Source organism: Cynocephalus volans, chromosome X (genome assembly GCF_027409185.1).
Source record: "Cynocephalus volans isolate mCynVol1 chromosome X, mCynVol1.pri, whole genome shotgun sequence".
Taxonomy (NCBI): Eukaryota; Metazoa; Chordata; class Mammalia; order Dermoptera; family Cynocephalidae; genus Cynocephalus; species Cynocephalus volans.
The window spans coordinates 30,560,494-30,583,582 of NC_084478.1; the positions used below are offsets into that span (position 1 = coordinate 30,560,494).

The 23,089-nt window shown below is 35.4% G+C and overlaps 1 protein-coding gene across 2 annotated transcripts in view; it reads left to right on the top strand.

Moving 5' to 3' along the window:
• The window catches only part of CNKSR2 (connector enhancer of kinase suppressor of Ras 2), a 314,535-nt gene that overhangs the window by 129,604 nt on the left and 161,842 nt on the right, over window positions 1–23,089 (top strand). For both annotated transcript variants that reach the window (XM_063084016.1, XM_063084017.1), the window contains exon 6: window positions 21,549–21,668. In XM_063084016.1, coding sequence (XP_062940086.1) covers window positions 21,549–21,668 — 120 coding nt within the window. The remainder of the gene's footprint in view (window positions 1–21,548; window positions 21,669–23,089) is intronic.

A 23,089-nucleotide genomic window follows, 5' to 3' on the forward strand; every position in this document is an offset into this window, starting at 1 on the left:
AAGTTCTTAAATATAATTTTAAATAATTAGACTAAGGAAATAAGCTCTTTGGGATTATAAAATGATGTTTTAAATTTTCTTAAAAATCAGAATAAACCTATTTCCTGAAGTGTTTCTCCTATGTTTTCTTTAAGAAGTTTTTTTGTTTCAGGGTGTATATTTAAATCTTTAATCCATTTTGAGTTGATTTCAGTATACGGTGAGAGGTATGGATCTAGTTTCATTCTCCTGCATATGGATATCCAGTTATCCCAGCACCATTTGCTGAAGAGGCAGTCCCTTCCCCAGTGAATAGGCTTGTTGCCTTTGTCAAAGATCAGATGGCAGTAATTGTATGGGTTGATTTCTGGATTCTCTATTCTATTCCATTGGTCAGTGTGTCTGTTTTTATGCCAGTACCATACTGTTTTGGTTATTATAGCTTTGTAGTATAGCTTAAAGTCGGGTAGTGTTATGCCTCCAGCTTTATTTTTTGCTCAGCATTGCTTTGGCTATGCTATGTGTGGTCTTTTATTGTTCCATATAAATGTCTGGATAGTTTTTTCCATTTCTGAGAAAAATGTCTTTGGAATTTTGATGGGGATTGCATTGAATTTGTATATCACTTTGGGTAGTATGGACATTTTCACTATGTTGATTCTTCCAATCCAAGAGCATGGGATATCTTTCCATCTTCTTGTATCCTCTCTAATTTCTCTCAGCAGTGGTTTGTAGTTCTCATTATAGAGATTTTTCACCTCCTTGGTTAACTCAATTCCTAAGTATTTTATTTTTTTGGTGACTATTGTAAATGGGCAGGCTTTCTTGATTTCTCATTCTGCATGTTCACTATTGGAGAATAGAAATGCTACTGATTTTTGTGTGTTCATTTTGTATCCTGCTACTGTGCTGAAATCATTATCAATTCTAAGAGTTTGTTTGTAGAGGTTTTAGGCTGTTCGATATATAGGATCATGTCATCTGCAAACAGGGACAGTTTGACTTCATGTTTTCCAATCTGGATGCCCTTTATTTCCTTCTCTTCTCTGATTGCTCTGGCTAGTACTTCCAACACTATGTTGAATAGGAGTGGTGAGAGTGGGCATTCTTGTCTAGTTCCTGTTCTTAAAGGAAAAGCTTTCAGCTTTTCCCCATTCAGGATGACATTGGCAGTGGGTTTGTCATATATGGCTTTAATTATGTTGAGATACTTTCCCTCTATACCTAACTTCATGAATACGACCCCAAAAGCATGGGCAACCAAAGGAGAAATAAACAAATGGGATTATATCAAACTAAAAAGCTTCTGCACAGCAAAAGAAACAATTAACAGAGTTAAAAGACAACCAACAGAGTGGGAGAAAATATTTGCAAAATATACATCTGACAAAGGATTAATATCCAGAATATATAAGGAACTCAAACAGCTTTACAAGAAGAAAACAAGCAACCCAATTAAAAAATGGGCAAAAGAGCTAAGTAGGCATTTCTCTAAGGAAGATATACAAATGGCCAACAGACATATGAAAAAATGCTCAACATCACTCAGCATCCGGGAAATGCAAATCAAAACCACACTGAGATACCATCTAACCCCAGTTAGGATGGCTAAAATCCAAAAGACTCTGAACCATAAATGCTGGCGAGGTTGCGGAGAAAAAGGAACTCTCATACATTGTTGGTGGGACTGCAAAATGGTGCAGCCTCTATGGAAAATGGTATGGAGGTTCCTCAAACAATTGCAGATAGATCTACCATACGACCCAGCTATCCCACTGTTGGGAATATACCCAGAGGAATGGAAATCATCAAGTCGAAGGTATACCTGTTCCCCAATGTTCATCGCAGCACTCTTTACAATAGCCAAGAGTTGGAACCAGCCCAAATGTCCATCATCAGATGAGTGGATACAGAAAATGTGGTACATCTACACAATGGAATACTACTCAGCTATAAAAACGAATGAAATACTGCCATTTGCAACAACATGGATGGACCTTGAGAGAATTATATTAAGTGAAACGAGTCAGGCACAGAAAGAGAAATACCACATGTTCTCACTTATTGGAGGGAGCTAAAAATTAATGTATAAATTCACACACACACACACACACACAGAAAAAAAGAAAACCGGTGCGGGGGAAGAAGATATAACAACCACAATTACTTGAAGTTGATATAACAAGCAAACAGAAAGGACATTGTTGGGGGGGAGGGGGGAGGGAGGAGGGAGGGAGGTTTTGGTGATGGGGAGCAATAATCAGCCACAATGTATATTGACAAAATAAAATTTTTTAAAAAAATCAGAATAAATAGTAGCCAGATTTTAAGATAATTTCTTAGTCATTTTAAACATATTTTTAAATATTTAATAATTTTAAATATTTAAAATTTTAATTTCTTAAATAAATTTTTAATAATTGACTTCTATGATTTCTATGTTGACATTTCACTTATCTTCCTCAGAAGCCAGATGATGAGCTATTTGCTATTAGGAATTAATGACAGCATAAATAATATTGAAGAAGTTTAGAAATGAATGCCAAATATTTATCTTGGCAATTTTGTATCCCAGCTAGTGCAAATTTAAAAATCCTATCTGATGATGATGGAGACAATGAATGGTATTAACCAATCAATTCAGCTTGCAAAGCACTTGTATTTTTATGTTATCATTCCACTTTCCATCCTGGCATTTTTATGCAAAGATGGCCCAGCTTCCACTAGAAGATTGTATGTATACTTGCATGTTGCTTTTCTAACGATAATTATTTTTTAAAATAATAAAATAGCATACTGTATCACTTGGTATGTGATACTAGGATACTTTCTTTAAAACTAAATTTTCATAATAAGTATTTTTCCAGATCTCCTATAGTGCAGAAGATGTCACTTTGAATCTGAAACACTGTGTCTGAATCCTAGTTCCACCATTTTCTATCTCAGTGACCTTAGGAGAGTGTTCTAACTTTTTTTGAGACTTTGTTCTCAATATGTAAAATGAGGATATTAATATCTTTCACATTTGATTTTTGCTAGGAAAAATAATAGGTTTTATAAGCAGAGTTTTCTAATCTAATGATACTCTTTCTAGTATTTCTTTAGGTTATTATTATTTAGGTTTTTTATTTCCCCTTTTTCTTTTTTATATACACCAGAAAATACAAAGTTTGAGCTTTGACATGACTTGTTTAGAATCAAATTGTGAGTTAATTTGAATGTTCTCCTTGTTCCTATGATACTTGAATATGCTAAGTAAAATATTACTTGCAGTGGCTCCTTTTCAAAGATGGATTAATGTGCATTCTATTTGAGCTTCTTAGCCTGGGTTCTTTCTGTAAAACAGAACCTCCAACAAAGGCTTGAATGCAAGTAGTTTTTGTTGATCAGTGATCACAAGGCACAGATATGACACTGGGAACATCTAGAGATGTTCACCTCTTTAGGGAACTGGAGTTCCATCCCATCAGGATCTTCTGAGAAACCCTGTAGAATGTGTCTCAGAATTGTCTAACACAACTGCCAAAGATTGAAGAGAGCATTTATCCACGAGCTCTAATCCAGTTCTCCCACTGGGCAAATATTGCTGCGTGGAGTGTTAATTCTAACATTACCAGGTTTCTGGAGGCATCAGAGAACTTCAGGGCAAAAAGTGAAGGTTGTGCAACTGAGGCAAAGCAGATTTAACACAGCAATAGCTAGAGAAAAAAGTGGCCTGAGAGGATGTGAGGTGGGGCTCAAGAGACATCTAGTACAATGAAACACACCACTGTGTCTTATTTCTGTGTTTTTGATGTCAAAAAATGAAACACTTGCTTATTGGCTAGAATTTCAAAAGGAAAAATTTTCTTGAAAATTTTATGGAGCTTGGGGAAGAATAATGTAATAGGTCTCTAAGTGGCAAACCAAATTTTAAAGTGTTTTGGATCACATATAATATCTTGTTATTGATTGAAATCAAGATAAGCATAAGTAACAAAAGCAAGTTTCAGGCAGTAGATATAGTGTAACGTGTAAAAAAAAGAAGTGTATTTGTAGTGAAGAAAATAATTTGAAGAGCTATGCAACTGACTTAATGTTGGTTGCCTTTGGAAGGAATGAGATAAATTTCAGGAGCATTAGTCTAAATTATGTGTTTCTATAATGGTTAAATACAGCATAACAAATGTGTTCCTTTTTAAATAGAAGAAAAAATGCTAAAATAGCCATAAAACACTTAAAAAATAAAACAACTACAATTACCTGAAGTTGATACGACAAGCAAACAGAAAGGACATTGTTGGGGGGGAGGGAGGAGAGGGAGAAGGGAGAGAGGTTTTGGTAAGAGGCAACAATAATCAACCACAATGTATATCGACAAAATAAAATTAAAAAATAATAAATAAATAAATTTTAAAAAATAAAAGCCAATGCCAAGTGTGGCCAGAAAAAAAAAAAAGTAACTGAAAATCTGGATAAAAGAATAAACATTTTCCACAAATGAGTAGGAGTCTCAAATGGGTAAGAAGTAAGAACAATACTAGTAGTCAACCATTAACCAAGCTAAAGAGCATAGCTGAAATCTATCTAATGCCAGGCAAAGTTAGAATCCTATGTAATACATTAATATTTCTTAGGAGCCTCTTTACTTCAGTACACTGGAATGTGAGTAAATAGGTATTTAGAACAGCCCCAGTGATGGCTGCCTTTTAAAAAGAACAAGGAGGGGACCTCATACAACTGAGTAGATATTATAGTAGTTTGAGTTATGCACTACAATATCAACTATCTTAGCCTAGACTCTATCCCTAAATCTTTGTTTTGCCCAAGGGCTGAGGAGGCAATTATCAAGAAGAAAGATAATTTATTACTTATGAAAACTTGCTATATCCTAGGAATTCCAAAAGGCAACACAAGCATAAGAGTGCTTTTCAACATCTGGGAAAACTGAGAGAGCGTGCTGAGGAAAGTTGTAAAGGTGTTGTGTCTTTTTCTAAAATAGATCTGTGTTTAAGGATGAATAAAGAAGAAGAATGGGAAAGAGAAGAGGAAGTACCTCCCCAAGAAGTAGGTTTATTAAAGAACATTTATTAATGGTCAAAAGACCATTGCCTGTATTAAAAAATAATGCCATACTATACTATAAAGAAGGTAAGACCACTATAAACTGAGAACAAAATGAACTAAGAAAACAGTTCTATGAAACTAACAGCATGGAAGTAGAAATTACACCATGCTGAAAGCAGTGAAAAGTAGATTTTGGATATTGCAGAAAATTGAAATAGTGAGACATAAAGTGAACTTTAATACTGAAGTTATTTAGCAAATTAAGAAAAAGGCAAAAAGTGAGAGAAGATAAAGGCTATAGAGGATGGATTATGTTTAACCCATCTTCAACTAATTTAGGAATAAAAATTTTGATTACTCACCAAAGTTAGAAAAAATATTGGAAAGATAACAATTTTCAGATATACTCTGGTACCATTTTACAATTCCAATGGAAAGAGGCAACCCTGCATTCATTCTACCCGAAAGAATAGAGAGAGAAAGATTTTGACTTCAAAGAAACAGAAGTTAGATGTATTCAGATCTCTACTCTGAAACCATACCTGCAGAAGATAATGGGACAAAATCTATAAATATTTGGGAGAAAAGCAATGACCAAAAATATTTATATCTAACTAAATGATCATTCGTGTGTGAAACCAACAAAAAAATATTTTTAGATAAGCAAGGTCACTAAAGTGCCTTTTTAAGACATGTATTTGAATATTATCAAATAAATGAAGCAAAAGTTGAATTCCAGAATCGAAAAGTGCAGAATAGCAAAGGATTAGAGGTAAACAAAAGCAGATGAGATGGTAAGGAATAAAAGAGTATATGAGTGCTAACTACTATTTTTAAAATGGGGGTTGTTAATGATAAATCAAAAAGATAATGTGCATATGTAGCATTTATGTTTTATAAAAGGGACAAGCTCTGCATTCTTATATTAAATCACAAAGACTACCATTACGTTCCAGTGACAGTTATCCTCAGGTAGCAAGGACTTCTTGTAAAACAATAATGAAATACAAATTTTCACCTATCAATTCAGAAACAAAAACATGCACACACACATACATATAAAATATATCCAAATGCTGGTGAGAACCTAATGAAATTAGAATGGACATACTTTACTGCTAGGCATGTATATTTACAAAACCTTTTTTGAATGCAAGGTTTAGACTATTTTAAGGCTCAAAAACATTTATTTTAACACTTATGTAGTATTTATATTATGCCTTAAGCACTATTTTAAGTGCTGTATACAAACTAGTTCATTTGGTCCTTATAAGAACCTTATGAGGTATTATTATTGTCATCTTCATTTTACAGATGAGGAAACTGTGTCACAGAGAGGTTAGGTGACTTTCCTGAAGTGACACAGTTAGAAAGGATTTAAGATGAGATTTGAACTCAGGCAATCTGACTCCATAGTTAATATTGCTATACTCTCTAGGGAATCTAAGCTAAACATAAATTGCAGAACACAATGACATTTTCTATAGAAAGTGTTTGTAGCAGCATTATATATAACAATGAAAAACAGGAAATAATAGGGTTGTGCTTCAGTAAACTATGGGGCATTCATAGGATAAAATATTTACTACTCACAGTTACTGCCTGAAATTGTTGGTGATATATAATTTATGAATAAATTATATTTATGAATATTCCTAATCTTGAGCAAAAAAAAATAAAGCTAGAGGCGTAACACTACCTGACTTCAAATTATACTACAAAGCTATCGTAACCAAAACAACATGATACTGGTATAAAAATAGACATTCAGACCAGTGGAGTAGAATTGAGAACCAAGAAATCACACCTCAGGCTTATAGCCATCTGATATTGGACAAAGGCAACAAAAATCTACAGTGGGAAAAAGACTGCCTCTTCAACAAGTGGTGCTGGGGAAACTGGATATCCTTATGCAGAAGAATGCAAGTAGATTTGTATCTCTCACCATACACTAAAATCAACTCAAAATGGATTAAAGACTTAAGTATAAGACCTGAAACTATAAAATTACTAAGGGAAAATATAGGTGAAACACTTCAGCAATTAGGTGTGGGCACAGGCTTTATGAACATGAGCCCCAAAGCACAAGCAGCAAAAGAAAAAATAAACAAATGGGACTATATCAAACTAAAAAATTTCTGCACAGCAAAGGAAATAATCAATAGAGTGAAATTACAACCTACAGAGTGGGAGAAAATTTTTGCTAACTATGCATCCAACAAGGGATTAATATCCAGAATTACATAGAAGTTAAGCAATTATACAGTAAAAAATCAAATATCCCAATTAAAAAATGGGCAAAGGAATTTTTCAAAAGAAGACATACAAATGACCAACAGATACATGAAAAAATGCCCAACATCACTAGTCACCAGAGAAATGCAAATTAAAACTACATTGAGATACCACCTCACCCCAGTTAGACTGGCTATAATCAAAAAGACGGTGAATAACAAATGCTAGCGAGGGTGTGGAGAGAAGGGAACACTCCTACACTATTGGTAGGACTATAAATTAGTACAACCACTATGGAAAACAGTATGGAGGTTTCTCAAACAACTACAGATAGATCTTCCATACGATCCAGCAATCCCTCTTCTGTGTATATACCCAGAGGGATGGAAATCATCATGTTGAAGGGATACCTGCACTCCTATGTTCATCGCAGCTCTGTTTACAATAGCCAAGATATGGAACCAACCTAAATGTCCATTAATGGATGATTGGATAAGGAAAGTGTGGTATATATACACCATGGAATGCTACTCTGTCATAAGAAATAATGAACTACTCCCATTTGCAACAACATGGATGAACCTGGAGAAACTCATGTTGAGTGGAATAAGCAAAGCACGGAGGGGTAAATACTGCATGTGGTCAGTCATATGTGGGAGTTAAGAGAGAAAGGAAGGAAGGAAAGAAAGACCACAGTAGTGCAGTGGTCTTACAGAGGGAGGGAGCATTCCTAGGACTACAAAGCAGAGTGAGGGGGAGGGGGACAGAGGCTGGGAAATAATTGGGTGGTGACACGGGATACAAAAGCAATTTCTGGTAATTTGTATCTCATGAATATTCATAATTTAAAAATAAATGAAAAAAAGAGAAGAATCTATTAAAAATATTAATAAAATAAAATAAAATATTCATGTGCCAATGTTAAAGATTCTAAATGATATGGTTAAGTCAAAACCAGATTAAAAGCATTATAAACAGAATGAATCATCACTGTTGAAAATTGAAAAAGGGAAAATATTCATTCTATAATATTAATATTTATTGTATTTGCTTGCTAGGATAAAGCTTATTTTTTCTTAGTTTTAAGTATCTTCCCAATTTTTCAATTAGTTTACACAGCTTTTATAATGAAAAAATATAAAAGTATATATTTATTCTGGCATATTTATAATTCTAATGACTTTTTTTTTTTTTTAATTTTATTTTGTCGATATACACTGTGGCTGATTATTGCTCCCCATCACCAAAACCTCCCTCCCTTCTCCCTCCCCCCCCCAACAATGTCCTTTCTGTTTGCTTGTCGTATCAACTTCAAATAATTGTGGTTGTTATATCTTCTTCCCCCCCACCCGGTTTGTGTGTGTGTCTGTGTGTGTGTGTGTGTGTGAATTTATATATTAATTTTTAGCTCCCACCAATAAGTGAGAACATGTGGTATTTCTCTTTCTGTGCCTGACTTGTTTCACTATGAAAAAATGCTCAACATCACTCAGCATCCGGGAAATGCAAATCAAAACCACATTGAGATACCATCTAACCCCAGTTAGGATGGCTAAAATCCAAAAGACTGTGAACGATAAATGCTGGCTAGGCTGCGGAGAAAAAGGAACTCTCATACATTGTTGGTGGGACTGCAAAATGGTGCAGCCTCTATGGAAAATGGTATGGAGGTTCCTCAAACAATTGCAGATAGATCTACCATACGACCCAGCTATCCCACTGTTGGGAATATACCCAGAGGAATGGAAATCATCAAGTCGAAGGTATACCTGTTTCCCAATGTTTATCGCAGCACTCTTTACAATAGCCAAGAGTTGGAACCAGCCCAAATGCCCATCATCAGATGAGTGGATACGGAGAATGTGGTACATCTACACAATGGAATACTACTCAGCTATAAAAACGAATGAAATATTGCCATTTGCAACAACATGGATGGACCTTGAGAGAATTATATTCTAATGACTTTTAATGGATAATTTTATAGTACACATAGTGAAATACTCAAAAGTGACTTGGACAACCTTAGGGTAGACTTTCTGTTCACTTTTTTCATCTCTAAAATTGGAGAGAGTTGTTTCTACTTACACTCAGAAAGTAGGGACTGGTTAGCTTGGTTGGTTAGAGTGTGGTGCTTTTAACACTAAGGTCCAGGGTTCCATCCCTGTACCAGCCATCTGCTAAAAAGAAAGAAAGAAAAAGAGAGAGAGAGAGAGGAGAGAGAGAGAAAAGAAAGAAAGAAAGAAAGTAGTAGGCTATGAAGACCAAAAAGCCCAGTGGAAAAGGAGGTTGGTTGCAGTGTTGGGTGAGGATATCTGTTAATATGGCATGTGAGAGTGAATAAAAGAAGACTAAACAGCTTGGGTTTCCTTGGAATTTGCCATTAAATATGAGGGTACTTCAAAAACTTTGTGGAAATACTTGTGTTATCTTTTACTTCTATCACGAACTTTGAAGTACCCTTATGTAATGGGCAAGACTACAGAGTACAACCATAAAAGACAAAAGGCAGTAAAGATAATTCTCATATATCTGAGCAATTATTGACTAATTTGACTAAAGATAAACAGTATTGTATTTCACTTCTACTGATCTGAGATTTCCTTCTCAGTTAGTCTTTGTCCCGGGCTGCATATTCCCCAGCATGCTGGAGGCGTTCTGTTTTGCCCTGCACAGACCCTTCTTTAGTACAGTAAATCAGTTATGGAGAATCTGGAGTTCTCTACTTTCTCCTCACTTCCACCTTCCACTACAGTCTTTGAATATGGAGAGATAAGCACTCCAGAGAAGCCATTTCAGACCTTGTGCTTTAGCAGTCTTACTCTGCTTGGCGCAGCCCTACTGCTCTCATTGGTAAGGCTGGAACACTTGTTGGCTTTGATAAACTCATGGAAATCCCTGGTCAGGCATAATCATTAAATCAGATTGTTCTGAACTCAAATACACCTTTTACATTATCCAACAGTGTGGTTTTATATATGGCACTTACTTTGGATTAACATTTTAATCCATCATTTTTGTAAAGATAATGGGAAGAATGAATGCAGTGAGTGCCTGTTTTATTATTTTCACGTTATCTTTTCGTTGTATAGTATTTTACAGTTTACAGAGCATTCTCATGAAGGCTCTCTATGTCTCTTCTCTCTTTGTTCTCCAAGCTATTTTTTTTTCTTTACTTATTTAGGTTTGATAATGAATTATGCTTATTTTGGAATGTTAAGTATTTATTACATAAATGTTCTATGTAATTTTTTCTTTTCTCTAAATTATGAACTTTTTACTCCTAAACTCCATCTGGCTATTACTGTCTCTTCTCTGCTATCAAGACTAGAAATAGCTTAAACTACACAGATAAGAGCCTGGAGGAGAAAGTAAAGAGCTCATTTTAGTCTTTGCCTCGATGTCTATATCATATTATTTATATAAGCATTGCTTTCCTCTTCTAATTGCCCTAAAACTTGAGGATGTTTTTAAGTACCAAGGTAGCAAGCAGCATGCCTCATAATGAAATAAAAGTGATCATATTAATATTAATATTTTATCTTTAGAGATTTCTTGAAAACAGAGCACTCTAATGACTTAAAAATCCATTAAAATAATTTTATGTTGGTTTTCAGAAAGTCCCTGAAGCTGTGAAAAGGCAACTTTTGCCAGTTCTAGCCTGGATTCTTCTCTTAAAGTTCTAATATTCGTCCAAATGCAAACTGATTTTGGTTTTTTTTTTTGTTTGTTTGTTTTTTTTTGGTGTGCTTGACATTTTGTTTGTAACATTTGAGCATACAAATTATAGTCAGTCTTATTGAAACATGAATTCTAATGCTGAGTTTTATAGATGGACAGCATTAAATGACTTTTTGTTTTTTTTCAACAATTAATGTGACCCTTCTATCTTGGCCTACTTCACTATGTTTGTGGTCAACCTAAAGAGGCATGCTAACACTATTACTGAAATAGGCATTGATTTCTAGAGGATTGTATTAGATTATCTTCAGGTTTTGACACTTTTTAAAATTGCATTGTAAATTATTTTAACTGTAAATTAACTTATCCACAACCAATGTCCCCATGCAGAAAAGGAGAAAGGAAAAGTCCAGACATAATATAATGGAGGTAGAAAATGTTTTTCCTGGGATGGAAAGAAAACGTTTATATAATAAGGGGAAGGTGACCTACATGGAGAATAAAAACATATGGTTTTAGTGTTTCTTATGATTTAGAGAGACAATATGTAAGACAGAATATTTATATGAATGTTCTTGCTAACATTACATTTTCTGAACACATTGTACATTGCAAAATGCTTTCATATTCAGATTGACTGTGAGGGTACAACCCTTGTCCTCAAAGAATATTTTTTATTGTTGGGAAGTAAAGTGAGGTAGAGTAATGTAGTAGAAAGAACACCAGTCTGAGAGTTAAAAGATTTGCTGTCTATACCCCATTCTGGCACTTACTAGCTGTGTGAAAGCTAAATTAGCCTCTTTAAGTTGGGGGATTAGAGCATCTATGATTTCTAAGGCCATAATTCTTTGGTGATAAGCTCACAAAATTACTAGAAAGCAGTATGGCCGCATATAGTGATAAATTGGAGGACTGCCTTTATCTAAGACCACTCTATGTTTGATCAAGGACACTATGGATTCTTTAAAGTACAGTTGTAGTCACTGTAAATGTAAAGATTTCTTCAACAAGATAATTGAATCAGTCTAGAAACAGACACCACACACTAACTTAAACTAGGGGAGTTTGATATAAATAATTATTAAACTATGATAGGAGAGTACCTGTAAAGATATAAAGAGAACCCTAAATCATGCCCTAGGACTGAGGGAGAATATCCACAGAAGGACATCTTACAGATGGAACATGTTCCCTAAGGCCAAAAATGTGTGGTTGCAGCTTCATTGTGTTGCCTAGACCAGAGCTAGTCCAGGGTGGGTGCTGCTGTGGGTAAGAGGCCTGGAGAGCATGTTGAGATAGCTTCAGGATGGTAGTCACTGAGGCTGAGGCTGCAGCGTTACTGAGGGAGTGTATGATCTGGGCGTGCAGCTGGGGCAGAGCACCACTGGATGTTCCCACACACATGCACCAATGATGGACCTTGCAGGGGGAGCAAGTAAAAGTAAAAGGCAGCCCATGGAAACCTGGGAGAGAAGCCTCCTTCCCCCTGCAATGTCCCTCCTATGCCCTCTACTGACAAAAATTTAACATTGTGCTTACTGTAAATAAACACTTCTTTAGTCCAGTCCATTATCACAAAGCAAGTACTGAAGGATGAATTTAGAGCTGAGAGACAATAAATTCATAACTGACACAGTGTTATTAGCTCTTACTTCCATAAAGCCACACATGGCATCTTCAAAGTTTTCAACTGTAAGTGAAGACATTGTTCCCAGGTCTCTGATGTTTTCTGTTTACCCATATATATAGTGACTGAATTTTCCAGATTCTCAACCAGGTATAGTGAACTGCTTCACTCGTGCTATTTGAATCTAAAGTCCAAGGTAAAATGAAATCATCTTCCTAATAACCTACATCTTAGTTTAGCCACTAATATGTCCACACATTGTTATTCTTGAGCCTGGAAGGTAGCATGCCCTCTAATGAGTGACTTCTCATCTGCTTGGGGACACACCACAAGCCTTGCCTGTCTGTTTCTTGCCCATGAAACAGCAAGCAAATAGAACGGAGATTTTCCCAGATCTAGTTCTGATTTCAACTTACCTTATTACCCCATCAGAAATTAGAGTAGTGGTGGAGGCTCTTGTCCCAACTTTTAATACTGAGCAAGTTGTCTCAGGAAAGTAGTTGGAAGTAAGTTGGAAGTGTCATGGGTCCACTTCTTGCTCATCAAAGGAGGTGCACATTTTAGGAGAGTTTGGGCACTGATCTCATCATTCTTAGATAATTATTAATTTAAAGTTCAATTTTTAGACTGTAGTCTAGTCAAGGTTTGACTCTCTAGGAGTTAAAATATTTGATAGTTATTTACATACCAGGCAACATTCCAAGCAAAGTGGTTAAGCAAGCGGCTAGGACCTGAGGGCACTCTGAGAGCTGAGAGCAATCCCCTGATGACAACCAGCAAGAAAATGGGGACCTCAGTCATAAGAGAGTGAATTTTGCTAACAATGTGACGGAACTTGGAAGCAGATCTTTTCTGTAGCCTCCCTGCAGGAATGCAGCCCAGTTGACACCTTGGTTGCGGCTTTGTGAGACCCTAAGCAGAAGACTCAGGACTGGGTCCAATGCCTGGACTCCTCAGCCATGGAAACTGTGAGAAAATAAATGTGTGTTGCTGTTGCTTTAAACTGTAAGTTGGTAGTAATTTGTTTCTCAGAAATAGATAGCTAATACAATGTCATTAATTTAAATTTCAACTCAAAATGACCAAAAGTAAAATAATAAAAAATTAAATTTTTAAAATAAAGCCAAAAGGAGACAAGTAGCCAACAGAGAATAATTATTAAAATAATACTTTTGAGAATTTAAATATAAGATAATGTATTGCTTCCTAACTTGTTTGGTTTATGACTTATTTATTGTAAAGAGTTCTTTGGTTAAAGTTAGCATGTCACTGTGAAGAGAGCACTTGACTGGGCATCAAAACATCTGGGTTTTAATTTTGAGTTTGCTATTAACTTTGTTGTGTGACTTGTTCAGGTCACTTGAACCTCTGAGAATACGCAGATGTCATTCAGAGAGATTGAACAAAATGACCTCAAGTCATATGTCTTGAAATTCTATGAATATAAGGATTTAAGTGATTGGAAGCTTGTAATAAAGGACTGACACTGTTGATAAGCTTTATGACTTTTAAGTTTTAATGTAGGCAAATGTAAGAATTTAGAAGTAAACGATGCTTTTAAGATCGTGAGTTTTGACTTACTAATTTTAACTCATAACAGGTTCTTAGGGGTCATTGTTTCTTTTCTCTTATCAAGAACACAAGGGCAGCATGTTTAATTTCAGTGACGTTAAGGACAAATATGTTACCAGAAACACTATCCTAAGCACTGAAGTCCTTGAGTGGTTGGCATTTGAATTATGTAGCAGATACTCAGTGGATTGTTCAATGCATGAATGGCTTAATGAAGGCATGGTAGTGATGGTGGTTTCCTATCATTTTGCTAATTGTTTGTTGTGTCTTTTCCCCACCATCAGAGTTTGAAAAGTAAAGGGATTATAGGAGTTTTCTAGCCCTTGTTGGAGTGAAGTTCGCATGACCTTTATTTATTCACAACTACATTTGCTTTCTGAAGCTATTTGACATGCTTAAGTTTTGCTGTATATAGATATAATTTTAACATTGGGTTAAAATTGGAATTCTATTCTATTGCATTAGTTTTTAAAAGATGTTTTTTTTTTCTTCTTCGATTCTCTTTACTCATATGAACAAGAAATTCTTCCTGTGTTGGGGAATTTGTATATAGAATAATACTTTTAAATACCAATTTGAATTCAGTTTCTGAATTACACTTTTTCAAAGTTACCTATGATTGTTCACTCCTTGTATCTTGTTAGGGAACCATCTTAATTAATAGTGCAACAGAAAGAGAAATATCACATGTTCTCACTTATTTGTGGGAGCTAAAAATAAATAAATACACAAAAAAACCAGGGGCGGAGAGAGAGAAGAAGACACAGCAATCACAATTCCTTGAAGTTGATACAACAAGCAAACAGAAAGGACATTGTTGGGAGGGATGGGGGGGAAGGAGGAGGGAGGGAGGTTTCGGTAATGGGCCACAATAATCAACCACATTGTATATTGACAAAATAAAATAAAATATAAAATAAAATAAAAATAAAATAGTGCAAAACATCTACCTCAACAAAGATCTGTCAAGTACTAAGATACTAAGCATACTATATTTTTGAATGAGGCTTATATCATTTAGAATTCTTGCAATCTTATACTACAATGAATGAGTAATAGTTTGTAAAAACAAAACCTCCCTTGTTCTCCAAATATAATGCAAATTTCATCCTACATTGGCAGAGATGCAAGACTTATAATACTTAATTAAACTAATACCCAAATTAAAAAATAAAAAACATGCTGTGTTCTCTAGACTACTTTAATTGAAATATTGTTTATGTCAATAACTATTTTAACATGTATATCTATCAAAATAAAACTTTTGTTACTGTTTTCCATATTATTGATAATAAACCTGAATCATTTAAGCCATATTTAAATTGTACCTCTCACATCACAGTGGCCATTTAAAAAAATGTATGTCCATCTGTCTTTTCCTTAATATATCTTTGTTTTATATTTTATACTCTGGTCCCTTGTGTGTGTATATATATAATTGATTTTATATATAAATTGTATATGTATATATAGACACACACACACATATATATGTACACACACACATATACACACATACACATACCCGGAAAGTAGAAATTTCCTTTTGTAAAGCCTTTTGTTAACCTTATGAGCCTGGAGTTCTTTTCTATGTCAAATGAATTTTCTGATTTATTAATCTAAAGATATTTTCATTCATTTGTTTCAATACACTCCAAAGAATAACTGACCAGAACTCCACTTATTTAGGAAAAAATAAAAATATTTAAGTAACTTGGTCATGCCTGAGTGTGTTCTGAGGCTAATGTAAGTCTTCACAGGGGAAATACTTCAGGATGTAGGACTGGGCAAAGACTATGAATAAGACCTTGAAAGCATAGGCAACAAAAGAAAAAAAATAGACGGGATTATATCAAACTAAAAAGCTTCCACACAGCAAAAAGAACAATGAACAGAGTGAAAAGACAACCTACAGAATGGGAGAAAATATTTGCAAACTATATGTCCGACAAGGGATTAATATCTAGAATGTACAAAGAACTCAAACAACTTTTCAGTAAAAAAATAAAAATCCAATTAAAAATGGGCAAAAGAGCTGAATAGACATTTCTCAAAGGAAGACATACAAATGGCCAACAAGTACGTGAAAAAAATGCTCAGCATCACTAATCATCAGGGCAATGCAAATCAAAACTACTTTGAGATATCACCTCACCCCAGTTTGACTAGCTATTATTAAAAAAACAGGGAATAACAAATGGTGGTGAGGATGCAAGAAAGAAAGCAGAACTCTTCTACACTGTTAATGGGACTGTAAATTAGTACAGCCATTGTGGAAAATGGTATGGAGATTTCTCAAACAATTACAGATAGAGCCGCCATATAATCCAACAATCCCACTTCTGGGTATATACCCAAAGGAATGGAAATTATCATGTCGAAGGGATACGTGCACTCCCATGTTCATCGAAGCTCTATTTACAGTAGCCAAGAATTGGAACCAATCTAAATGTCTGCTGATGGACGATTGGATAAGGAAAATGTAATACATATACACAATAGGATACTACTCAGCCATAGAAAAGAATGAAATTCTGCCATTTGCAGCAGCATGGATGTGCTTGCAGACAAATGTATTAAATGAAATAAGCCAGACACAGAAAGAGAAATACTGCATGTCCTTACTCATAAGCAGGAGCTGAAAAATAAATAAGAAAGAAAAGAGAGAGAGAGAAAAGAGAAAAAGAAAGAAAGAACAATCATGATAATATGTTGAATTTTCAGAAGGAGAGAACAATTGTTGTTACTTGAAGTAGGGGAGTAACAAAAAATTGGTTAATGGCCACAAAGAATAATTGTTTTGTAATGATGAATATACTAATTATTCTGATTTGATCATTACATATTGTACACAGTTATGATATTCAGTTCTGTACTGCACAAATATGTATAATCAATTATGTTTCAATTAATAGAAAAGAGGAGGAGAACACAAGGCCTGCCTCCATTGCAGAAAGTCAGGAGGGACTTGCTAGGATGAGGCTAAATTCCTGTTTCAGCTAAGGCAGAGTCAGAGGGGTATCTAAGAACCACAGGCACTTACAAAGCTCCTTGTAGGAACCCACTCTTTCATCTTCACAAAGACCCTATCTATGAGGTTTGCGCTGTTATCCCCATTTTACACTTAGAGAAATGAAGTAGTGAGATGTGAAGTAACTTGCCAAGTTCACACAACTAGTAAATGATGAGGTCAAGAATTGAACCTGAGCCATGTAAGGGGAACTTTGCAGAACCTCCCTGAATTTCTTTGATACATTTGACTTTCCATTGCCTTTTGCTAGGTCCTGTCTCCCAGAGCCAGTGCCTGATGAGAAGAATGACAACCCCAGGGACTGGACTGCATGTTATGGGGTTGTTCCCAGAGCAGCTGTTACCAAGACATGATCCAGGACATAGTTATAGTAGAGAAGGGGAGCCTCAGCAGGCTCGCACCTCAGTGCCAGGGTTGGGAACAAAAGGCAGAGAGGTAAAATGGCTCAGAATACAGACCCAGAACCCACAAAGGAGCCTCTTCTCACCAGAGTGGAAGACACTGGCGGGCAGCATAGGGCAGAGGGAGCATTTCTTCAGGCTGGATGGTACCAATTCTCTTTGTTGCAAAAGATTTCTTGTTTTCTCTGTATATCCCTTGGGGTCCATATAATTCTCAAATCAAGAAGTCTGTAAAGCCCAAAACTACTGTTAACACACACTTCCAACAATCTTAAGGAATGGGATGGTTTATAAAATACCTATGTGCTATATTTCTCTCTATGTCTGCCTTTTAAAAAACAAAACTGCACTGTTACTGGGGGGGAAAAACTTTTCGAGATTTCACTTGTTTTAGTCCGTTTTGTGTTGCTATAACAGAACTATCTGAGACTTGGTAATTTATAAGGAAAAGGGGTTTATTTGGCTTATGATTCTGGGACAGCTGCATCTGGCATGGGCCTCAGGCTGCTTCTACTCGTGGCGGAAAGACAGCAGGCAGCTGGCGGGTACAAGCAGATCACATGGTGAGAGGAAGTGAGAGAGAGGAAGCAAGAGAGAGAGAGAGAGAGGAGGTGCCAGGGTCCTTTAAACAACAAGCTCTCGTGGGAACTAATAGAGCGAGAACTCACTTATTACCCCCCCCCTCCAGAGAGCATTAATCACTTCATAAGGGATCCGCCCCCATGACTCAATCAGTTTCCAATACTGCCACATTGGGGATCAAATTTCCACATGAGTTTTGGAGGGGACAACACATCCAAACTCCATCAACGCTTTTAGGTAGTAATAGATAATATTGTATTTTAAAATAACAATGTAATATCTTACATGATTTCACTGAGTGAGCAGCATTGACCAAATTCAATTTTACAGGAGTGTGTTAAATAACTTCCCTGGAACTTTGCTATAATACTCTTCGTGTGGTTTCCTGCAGTGGCTTGATGTATGATTCAGTAATGAGTATAGAATTAGCATATAAAGCAAGGCCATTTTATACCCCTTCTAATTGGCTTATTTAGTCAAGTGCCAAATACCGCAATATTTGTAAATCTCTAAAACAGGCAGCAAGATTCTAGTGGAGTTTCTTTTCTAATTCTTTCTATTATTTTTCAAGACTTTTAATCTACTAAATCCTGGTAGTTTTGCTGGTAAAGTCAATGTTTTACTCATCTTTTATATTCCCAACAACACCTAACACATAGCAGGCTTTTGCCAAACAAAATTACTCAAAAGGCTGAAAAAATGTTTTGCAACTTAATATGGTAGATTTAATTGGTATTTCCTTTTTCCTAAAATGTCTACAGTCTGTTTTTTCTGCCTTTCCTCCTTCCACCCCACCGCTAAATGCTAATAACAGTGGCTGAATAGGAGAGCTACTGTTACTCATTACCAGCATGTTATACGAGACCCTGAATGTTGTAATGTACACAAATTGAGCCATTACCTCAATTTATATACATCCATTACCTTACTACTTATTTATACATTGGACTCTTTTGAAATATACTTCAATTTGTAGAAACCTCAAAGGGTTCTTTTTAGCATACTGACTTAGTTACCTTCAGATAAGCATGCAATCTGAGTATCCTATATAGAAACTCTTTAGAATTAACGATGTTATCTCCCCCACTTGAGATAAAGAGAAAATAAGAATAAAAATGTAACCAAATAGGGGAGGAAAGGAATAGTTAAAAGATTTCAGTCTGCCAAGGTGTTTTTCTTCCTGTCAAACATTCAGTTTGAACTGCAGCAATTTGAAATACAGGCAGTTGTTGTTTTTTGTTTGTTTATTTTTATGTTAAGTGCTGCCATTCTTTTTCCCCATGGCTGCTGATGAACATTTTCAAGAGGATTTAAAAAAAAAAAAAAAAAAAAACCAGAATGGGATACCAGGATGGGCTACAAGATTTGTGAGACTTAGTGCAAAATGAAAATGCTAAGTCCCTTGTTCAGAAACAATTAAGAATTCCAAGACAGCAACAGCAAAGCATAAAACCAAAGTGCAGGCCGTTATGTAACTGCACAGGTCCCATTCCCATGCAGTTAGCCCTGTAGGATTCCCTATTTCTGGGGGATGGTCTTCCTGTTGAAACTTTGCCTAGAAACTCTTCATGGTAAATACCTTCAATTTGTCTGAAAGCACTGAGATCTGACCATCAGAGAAAGTAAAGAGATAGGAACTTTTCATCTCATGCAGCTAGCCTGGCCTGTATGGTTAGTGGTCATTATAAGATGGTCAACAAGGTCATGAAATTAAGAATAATGGGATAATTGATCCTATGAGTAAGGATTGAGCCCTTTGAGGGTAAAGAAAGCATCATGGAGAAAATAAACATTTATTTAGTGTCTTTGGATAGGAGTCATATTGGGCTCTTTTTTTTCCCATACATTATCGTGTTTTAGCATGTAAGCTAAAGTAATCTTTATTAACTCATTTTATTTTCCATCTGAGGAAACTGAGCCTCAAGGATAGAAAATAACTTGCTTACGGTCACACAGCAAGTCATTGGCAGTATGGTGATTGCCTACATCAGCCTTCATATGAAGCCTGTGTTCTTTCCATGGGTATTGGTATCATGAAGCTAATGTCTGTCTTTAGGGGCTGATAGACACAATAAAAGTGTAGCCTTGAGAAGCAGATGCAAAAAGCACGACTGTGATTAAGGAGTGAAATTTAGCCTGGTGGCTTCTGTGGTGTGAAGAAGCTTGGCCTAACACATACCAATGGCATGGACAAAGGACGGTATGTAGTGAAAAAGAGGAGAGTTCTTATTATCCTGACCAGGCAGAGGGAACTGTCTCCCTTACAGTAGACTAATGTAATGGTCACAGAGCAAATGTAACAAGTTGGAGATGGAGAGAAGATAACACCTTAATTGCTGCAAAATAATAGCTCCTCCTACAGTAAGGGCCAAAAAAACATCTCAAGTGATGGAAACCAGGCTTCAGAAAGTACAATGAGAGTCTGTGAAGCATCTGAGGGCAAGCATATTCTAGGCCAGTATATTCCAAGCTTCATCACTCATATTCTACTTTCTTCATAATTTTGCCATGTCTAAGCATTAACCATACCATTATGGATGTAACATACATTTTTAATCCATTATTCTCTATCAGTGTGAAAAGATTTATCCTAAAAGCACTAGCTTTCTTTCCCCAGTCAAGCCACTCTAATTGTTAAAGCACATTTGCTCTTCAGTTCATTCAACTAATATTTATTGAGTGCCTTATATGTGCTAATATCTGCCTACCTGCTGTGGTCAGTAGGTGGTGCTGGGGGGAGAAAGAGAAGAAGTCATAGGTGAATAGGACATGGTCCCTTCCTCAGAGGAGTTCAGGAAAACATATTTATCATACAATTTCGGACTGTTCATAAAATTCTGGGAGTGTGCCAAACTTTGCCTCAAGGAGGTGGCAAACTTTTTACAAAGGTAACATTAAGCAGGAAAATCTAGACACATAAGTAGAAAGAGTTCACCAAGCAGATTTGGGAGATTTTGTCTTTCCTGGACCTTGGCCAATTTTTTTTTTTTAACTTCTCCAATCATGAAGTAAAAGACATCAAGATTTTTGATATTATTTAATTCAATTAAGTCTGATGGTTATCAAGGGGTTCTCAGATTATTAAGATTATTTAGAAACAATCATTTTATTTTTGGTATGTTGAATCAAATAATAGAAATACAACATAACCATAACTTTCATGAATATTTTGGTATATAGTTCTTATATACATAATTTAGAATATGTGTGATGTGTATGTATGTGTATTTTTTCACCTAAATACCTTTTTTATACAGATTTCACAGAATAAAATGTCGATTACTTTCTTCTACTGTTCCTTTTATTTTTTCTTGTGAAAAAATTATAACAAAAGGTGATTTGTATATTACTTACAACATGTTTACCATAATTATTTTTCTTTTTTCGCTTCCAGTGTAAAACTCTTTCTGGAGTCTGTGACCACATCATATCCTTGTCATCAGATCCTCTGGTTTCTCAGTCTGCTCACCTCGAAGTGATTCAGCTGGCAAATATCAAACCAAGTGAAGGGCTGGTAAGAGATACCATGTTAAAATCACCATTCATCAGCAGACGGCTAATGATGTGGGCAAAGCAGCCTCTGAATGTAGGAATCTATAAATTTCAACAAACACTGAATGTTTTGGTATTTCTTTCCTGGAGGAATTAAGATAGTGGGTGTTTGTCGTGATAAGTTTTATAAAGATAAATGAAAATAAAGGAGAATTGAAAATGGTGTTTTCTGAATTATCCTGTTTAATTTGGTAATCATTTAGCTTTGATTGCATTCTTTCACCCCCCCCCCCACCTCCAAAGTTCCTTAGGCTTAAAAGAAGTTTAAGTTAAGAGTTTTATAATGAGCACCACAACGTTATTTTGTTTGTTTTACTTTGGTTTGTTCTGATTTTAATAATTCTTCCTTCCCCTAGAGTGGGTAAGTTAAACAAAACCAGTATTCTTTATAACTCACATTCTTTTAAGAGTGAGTAAGCAAGTGAATATTGCCAACACTAGGCTAACATCAATGAGATGCATTTCTTTATTATGTAATAATAAAGATAATTATCTTCTATATTTTGTTCACCTGATCAGAAAGTATGTTAGTCTTAAATTTAACCTAAGGGAGAGCTTTTTAAAAAAAACATTAATAAGCCTGTAGAAAGAAAGCATACATATAAAATTGATATCGATGAGGAGAAACAAAAATTAAGAAACTGGTTGGAGAATATCTTGCCTACTATACAACTATTACATGTTAGTTTGGTGCTACAGTGTTTCTAATTTCCCCCCATAGATGAAATTACCAATTAATGATATTTTGGAAAATAGAAATCTTGAAATTTAGCATTAATAATCAGAATTAAACAATACATTCTTAAATATCTTTATGCAAATTTAACTTCTTATGTGGCTTTTTTCCTTATTAATATACATATATGAGTATATACATACATATGCAACTATGTATACGAATATATGTGTGTGTATGAAACATGCTTCTAAAATGCTTTTAAACAACAATAATTAGCAGAAAATTGAAAGAAAATGAGAACCATTGGAATATATCAAAACTGGATTGGAGCCAAGAGATGAATTGAATAGAGAGGAAGGGGCTGGGGGGCATCCTTGGGGAAGCCTCTGGGCTTCAGAGGGTCTTTTTCTATTTAGGTACTTGGACGGTCTCCAGATATGCCTTATCCACCAATTTGACTGTGAGGTTTCCTTGGCTTCTGTTGATTAACCAGAGCAAATATCATTTTGGCAAGCTGAGCAAGAGAGAGAAGGATGTTCAAGTCATCCGGAATTAATTAATTGGTTTTTAAAAAAGAAAAAGAAAAAAGGAGGAATGAAGGTTTTGGTGAAATGGAAGGCCATATTTGTCTCAGTTCCAGAAAAGGAGCCATTTAAATTACTGTTTGGCCCTTTCTCAGAGGTGAACATGTAATCAAATGTGTT